Raw genomic sequence first — 7,034 nt, 5'->3', positions numbered from 1 at the left:
TGACATTAAAATTAATGTACTTTTAAACAGCGGAGCAGGAAATCCTAATTGTGCAACCTGCCGTGTGATTAGCAGTTGTTGTTAATCATCAGGACAGCTCGTGTTAAATATTTCACTTTAATATATATATAAAATCAGACAGAACAGCATCAAGTACACAGAAGAGGAAGTATTCAGATCATTTACTACAGCAAAGGTACAGGAAGTCCTTAAATGTAAAGCAGTAAAATGTTATCAGATTATTATTTAACATTATTAGAAAGGATCTAATAACCTGAGTGATCTGCTCCACCTGCTGCCTCCAGGTGTTTCCACCCGCTCAGTGTTAAACAGGTGCAGCAGCAGGTGGCTTCGGGCCCCCGGGGGCCCGTTCCCCCGTCTCCTTGATCCACAGGAAGCCCACCTGGGTGCCGAAGTTGAGTCCGTCTCTGACGTGCGAGAAGAAGGCCTCGGGGTGGCAGGAGGTGCAGGGCGTCACGCGGGGCCGACCGGCCGCCGTGTCGTCGTGGATGTTTTCAGGCAGGACGCCGCCTTTCTGAAGGAGGATCCTGGAGAGGGACGTCAGCAGAAACACTGAGCGGCACAAGGACGCAACAAACACAAGTACGGCCGCAACTAACGATCACGTTCACTGTCGCTTAATCCATCGGCTGTTTGGTCTATAAGACGTTAGGAAATGTGAAGGTGATGCTCAGTTTACCGTCGCAGGAGCAAAGAAAGCAGAAAATATTCACATGTAATAAAACAATCAAACCGGGATTTTAGATTATTAGTTGCAGCTCTAACCACCAGTAACAAATAGAGAAGCTGTGAGAGGAGCGACAGGTCTGTGCAGTCTGACGTCCAGCAGGTGGCGCTGCAGCTGAGAGACCTGCTCTGTCATATCTACTGTTACTGTGTCAGAAGCTTTAAACAACGAGGCGTGTGTGTGTGTGTGTGTGTGTGTGGAGCGCCACCTGTTGGCGAGGCGGATGTTGACGTGTGGTCGGGCTGACTCTGGGTCAGCCACGCAGTCCGGGTGGACGCGGTGGAAGTCGAGCGCCTGCTCTCTCTGCATGGTGAAGCAACACGGCCCCACTGACGGCCCCACCGCCACCAGGATGTCGCTCACCCGGCAGCCGAACTCCGCCACCATGGCCTCCACCGTCGCCATTGCGACCCCCATCAGGGTTCCTCGCCAACCTGAGGACCAGCGGTGGAAACTGAGTATATTTACTCAAATACTGTACTGTAAGTGCAAATGTGAGGTACTTGTACTTGATTATTTCCATTTACTGCTACTTCCTACTTGTACTCATCTCAGAGGTACATGTTGTACATGTTTTACTGCATTTAGTTACCTCTCAGATCAACACATCAAACGCTTGATCAGAAGGTTAAAATCAAGATCAGTTTCTAAAATACAATGAAACTACCCGACAGCAACTACTGACTATTGAACTATATCAAATAAAAGCAAGTACGTGTCTGTTTAGAACAACAGGCACCTTTCACACTATGCTGTGCTGTGCTTAAAGGTTTTAGGCAATAACTCAGTGGAGAATGTTCTGTAGGCGACATCGCGAGCCTCCATCCATCTATCATCAACCGCTTATCCTGCGTACGGGGTCGCGGGGGGGCTGGAGCCAATCCCAGCTGTCATCGGGCGAAAGGCGGGGTACAACCCTGGACAGGTCGCCAGTCAAACGCAGGGCCACACATAGACAAAGACCCACTCACACTCACGCCTAAGGACAATTTCGGAGACACCAGTTAACCTAGCCTGCATGTTTTTGGACGGTGGGAGGAAGTCGGAGCACCCGGGTGAACAGGGCCGGGGCAACTTAGGTTTGAACCTGCAACCTTCTCGCTGTGAGGCGACAGCGCTAACCACCGCACCACCATTACTCATTATTAATAACTTTTTTTAAAAGCTGGGTCTCCAACATTGCCAGCGTTGTGTCGGACAGATCTGTGCTGCGGTGTTCATGAGAGAGATTTTAAATAGGCCTAGTAAAACAAAATAATCAGTATGTGGCGGTCAGCCTCAAATAAAAACGAACGTATAGGAAACACTGCCTTTCCTCTGTCGCTGCTGCTGCAGAGGTCCGAGTAACTGGGACCAGGCTCTGTGGGCGTTAACGGCCGACCCGTCTAACTAAAAAGAAGCACATTTTGGATTCGCCATCAACTTTCGTAAAAACTGCCAATATTCAAGTTCTACACCATTGATTTCTCGCCTCAAACCGGCCAAAAGTAGCGTACAAAACTATTTTTCATCGTTGATGTCGTCGTTTACGTCGACTAATCGTTGCAGCCCTACTGTACATACAGCTGCTTTACCAAGATGCTCAGACGGTAACGGATCAAAAAGGAGCAACTCTGCATAACGAGTACTTTTAAAGAACAATTTGATGATAAACCTTTACTTAATATTTTGCATGATTTTAACTTGTAAAAGTATTAATACCCGAATACCGCTGTGGTATTAGTACTTCTTCCACCGCTGAGATTTAGTTTTTCTTTGTAACTGATTAGAGCCTCCACTTTGCTGAATAGTATTTAGTGTTCTGAAGTAATTACAACAAAATAAGATTAATATTTTAACAAACATACATAAATACAAAAATGAGGGAGAGAAAATTCCCAAAAAACCTGAGTGGAAACGCTGGAAACTTAAAAAGTCTAAATATCTTTTTGTATGAAGTTGTGGCAAAACCCATATATATATATATATATATATATATTTATTTATTTATTTATTTTACATTACTGCCAGTAAACCTTCCTCACTAGAAGATCTGGTGTCTTAAATTGGAGTGATGCAGCAACCTGCATGAGCGGCGCCGATGACCTTCAACACCGGGTCAGCGAACAGGATGGGCATGCAGTCGGCTCCCGGAGCTGCTAAAACCACCCCGGTCTGGTCGGTCACCATGGCGTCGTAGCTCTCCGGCTCGGCTTTCCCCAGAACCCAAACATCGCTGGCGTGATTCGCCTGCAGGAAACAACAGCACATCCGAGAGGTTCACGAGTCCGATCACATGAACGGACGAGAAGAAAGAGAACTGGGAGGATTTCCCTTAAATTACTTTATTTTTCTTTATAGTTTGGTGATGCTCAGGTCTAAAAATAAATCACACAACACATGAGAGCAACCCAGGGGCCACCAGGGGGCGGTATACACAAGAAAACGGCCCCTCCACATGTTGCAGAAGGAGTCCTGACAGATGGCAGCCTGGAATCTTGTGCAGGATGATTCATGTAAAGACAGCTCAGTACCTTGACCATACGCAGAGGCCGAGGGTGGAAACCAGCGTGGAGGGCCAGCCGCCGTCTGTTCTCCTGCACCACGGCCCCGGGGTCCCTCCTCCTGCTGCTGCTGAACAGATTCAGGGAGGACAGGGTCGGGATGTAGGACACACCGCCTGAACGAGTACTGAAGCCATGACCGAAACAGTCTGAAAGAGAGAAAGCGATACAGTCACACCAATCCCCATTCAAATATCTGACAATTTTACGGTATCTTGCTCATCAGGAACGTATTTAACCTTTATTTATACAGGGTGAGTTTCCATGTCAACAGATCACAGTGAGAAATAAAACAAGAACAGAGTTATTAACAGGAAACTGCTACAGTATAGAGTTATTCCACGAGTTCGATACACTCACAGTAAAAGCAGTCGTTCCTAAATCAGGTCTGGTACAGAGTTCAGATTCTGTGAAACTCACAATGTTAGACGTGGTCAGAGTATAGCTTTAGCTACAGAACCAGTGATATGAAGGACAATATTTTATTAAAATAGATGCAGCTCTGTGAACAGCATGCAGGCCAAAACTCAATATGTTTAAGTCTTACTAAGTGATGAAATTGGTAGATACTTGAATGGAGTTTGGTTTAGGTATCTTCTTATGTTATTAAATTGGTACAAAACTGAATGGAGTCTGGTATGGTATTATTAAATTAGTAGATACTTGAATGGAGTTTGGTATAGGTAGCCTATCCTCCAATGCTGTCATTAAAACGGTAGACGCTTGAATGGAGTTTGGTTTGGGTAGCCTCTCTTCTTACGTTGTCATTAAAACGGTGGATACATGAATGGAGTTTAGTATGCGTTCTTCTCGTGACATTAAATTAGTAGATACATGAATGGAGTTTGGTATGGTATTATTAACGTAGTAGATACTTAAATGGAGTTTGGTATGGTATTATTAAATTAGTAGATACATGAATGGAGTTTGGTATGGTATTATTAAATTAGTAGATACATGAATGGAGTTTGGTATGGTATTATTAACTTAGTAGATACTTAAATGGAGTTTGGTATGGTATTATTAAATTAGTAGATACTATACCAAACTCCATTCATGTATTATTAACTTAGTAGATACTTGAATGGAGTTTGGTATAGGTAGCCTCTCTGCTTATGTTGTCATTAAATTGGTACAAAACTGAATGGAGTTTGGTATGCGGTCTCTTGTTAGGTTGCGTAAAATTTTGTTGTACTTTATTCTTAGGGTTCATTTTTCAAAGGAGATCACATGACAGCGGACTGCTTGAGCCATCTCGCGGGTTGTTTTGTTTTAGTGGATCAATGAGCTCTGGTCAGCTTCGGGCTCAAGACCACAGGTTAAATGAGCTGCAGTTATCAATACATTTCTTTAACTTAAACCGACCTGGGATCAGCGTTGACTTCAGGACTGTGATGTCTCCCTTCAGCGCAGGCAGCTGCTGCAGAAACGCGGACACGTCTTCGTCTTCGTGGACTCCTGCACCAGGTGGGTCGGTGTGGGCGGAGCCGCCGCAGCTCGGACAGGTGAGGCTGTCCGCAGACCTCACCTTGTACTCAAAGGTGTACACGGCCGTGAAGAGCCGCTCCTGGTACACGCGCAGCACCTCTCGGCCCCGCGGGGACGTGAGGACCCGGACCGAGCTCAGGTCCAGCTCGTCCACAGTCCGCTTGAACCGGTACAAACACTCCGCGGTGGAGTCGGAGTCCAGGACGTGCACGCTGCTGCGCGAGCTCAGAAACGCGTCCGACAGCACGTTTTCCTCCCGGTAACGTTTCCCGCACAGCAGGAACACATGCGGGTCTGCAGCGGTCTCCTCCCGCAGAGACGCGCCGGTGCAGGCCGGGCAGCAGCCGTGGATCAGGTCCAGCAGCACGGCCTCACACATGGCGGCCAGCCGGTGAGTTTCACAGCCTCAGAGTGTTTACAGCTACATCAGGAACCGCAGCCGCCTCTCTGCTTCCTGCTCCGCCCACACTGGAAACCCCTGAACCGGGCGGCGGAAAGTCCTCCTGGCGGCTTCCTCCTGCTCTGCTGCTGACTGCTGCACAAAGCAGGAGGCCCGGCACGGCACGGCCCGGCACGGCACGGCCCGGCACGGCACGGCACGGCCCGGCCCGGGGGGTAGGGGCGGGTTTCAGACTCAGGATGTTTGTGTCTAAACAGACGTGTCGGTGCACCGCGGAGTTACAACAGGAGGCTCGTGTTACTTCACTCTGCACGTGTCCCCGAGGCTTTAAAAAGATTAACTTGTTTAAAATGTTCTGAAAAATAGCTTTGCGACAAGAAATGTTAAATAACAACTGCAAAAACTTTGAGAAAAGTTTATTGATACCTTTTTTATTTTCTTCAAAACCAGATGAACACCAAAACAAAACTCCATCATTTCCATTATTTAAGCATTTTTATTTACATGTGTGAAGTCAAACTACGCCTTCATACCCTAAATACCATAATTAATAAAACCAGACAAAAAAGGTTTTGTTTGTGTTTTATGTGATGTTTCCTGCTAATCTTGTTTATAATCACTCCAAGGAATATATTTTCATACACACTTAATATGTTGACACCTTCTATCTGCAACTGAGCTTGACTGATTGATTTCCAATTATCATTGATTGATTGACTGATATAATTATTTCAAACATGTTAAAGAAACAAACAGACTATTTAAAATAAGCATACATTCAAAGTAACACAAAAAACAACAACAAAAAATATTTAGCAACCAGACATACAATTCATGATTGCCAATAAAAGAAAACTTTTATTTACATGTTTGAAAGAGGGCAGAAAGAAGTACAACTTATATACTCCTACCCCTTTTAATAAAAAAAATCATGAATTTAGTTTTGCTCAAATAAAAATAACTTGTTTGTGTCAAACAAGTTATTTTTTATTTCTCTAAATTCAGGAGTTGCTGTAAATTATGACCAGAACCAAGAATGTGTCGTCTGCAAATAATACAGTTTTCAGTTAGTTCAGAAACTTTATATATGTCATTTATATAGAGGATAAATAATTTAGGTCTCACCCCATTAGAAACAACCACTGCAATGAATATTTCTTTAAAATACTGAAATTTCTTCTTGTTTTGTCCTCAGACCTGGTTCAGGTCAGAGCTGTGAGATTGTTTTGGTGTTTTCCTCTCTTGTTGTTCCTCTCCAGGCCTTGAATGTTCATTCAAGGCCTGGAGAGGATCTCTGTTCCCCAAAACATAGAAACCTAGACTGTGTAAATGATGATGCCTCCCTTTGCTCGAGGCCAGACGCCCGAAGTCGCCCTGGGCAACAGGTCTCTGGACCAGCTGTATATGTGTTTTAGTACTTCTCTGTTTATTCTCTTTTGTTAATAAATAAAGACAACGGTTGGTTGTTACTCAAGTGTTTATCAAAACATGGCTTTCCAAAACAGTGGACTCTTGGCTCAACTTGCCCCATATGAGAGGGGTCAGTTTTATTATTTTTTCATTTTTAGCTGACGCTTTTATCCAAAGCGACTCACAATTGCTATATATGTCAGAGGTCGCACGCCTCTTGAGCAACGAGGGGTTAAGTGTCTTGCTCAGGGACACAATGCTGGACGTGTCACAGTGGGGGATTAAACCTGCGTCTCTCACACTAAAGGCATGCGTCTTATCCACTGCGCCATCATCACCCAATGTCATTTCATCGTGCAAACTCAAACGCGGGTTCCAAACATTTCACTGCACTTAAAAAGTGAAATGTTGCAGCTACGTCTCCTGGTTGTTTCAGATCAATGTA

The 7,034-nt window shown here is 45.0% G+C and overlaps 1 protein-coding gene across 1 annotated transcript; it reads right to left on the bottom strand.

Annotated features, from left to right (window-relative positions):
* Window positions 1-98: 98 nt before the first annotated feature.
* On the bottom strand, window positions 99-5,299 carry lacc1 (laccase (multicopper oxidoreductase) domain containing 1). Its single transcript, XM_038720007.1, has 5 exons — window positions 4,657-5,299; window positions 3,262-3,440; window positions 2,812-2,977; window positions 957-1,182; window positions 99-548 (listed from the first exon to the last, which is right to left on the bottom strand). The coding sequence occupies exons 1-5, from the start codon at window positions 5,156-5,158 to the stop codon at window positions 326-328; spliced, it is 1,296 nt and encodes a 431-aa protein (XP_038575935.1). The 5' UTR covers window positions 5,159-5,299; the 3' UTR covers window positions 99-325.
* Between the last annotated feature and the right edge of the window lie 1,735 nt (window positions 5,300-7,034).

This window comes from Micropterus salmoides, unplaced genomic scaffold (genome assembly GCF_014851395.1).
Source record: "Micropterus salmoides isolate LMB-PRFRI ecotype aquatic unplaced genomic scaffold, ASM1485139v1 Ms_hic_scaffold_15, whole genome shotgun sequence".
NCBI lineage: Eukaryota > Metazoa > Chordata > Actinopteri > Centrarchiformes > Centrarchidae > Micropterus > Micropterus salmoides.
This window is presented reverse-complemented; position numbering and strand designations above follow the sequence as displayed.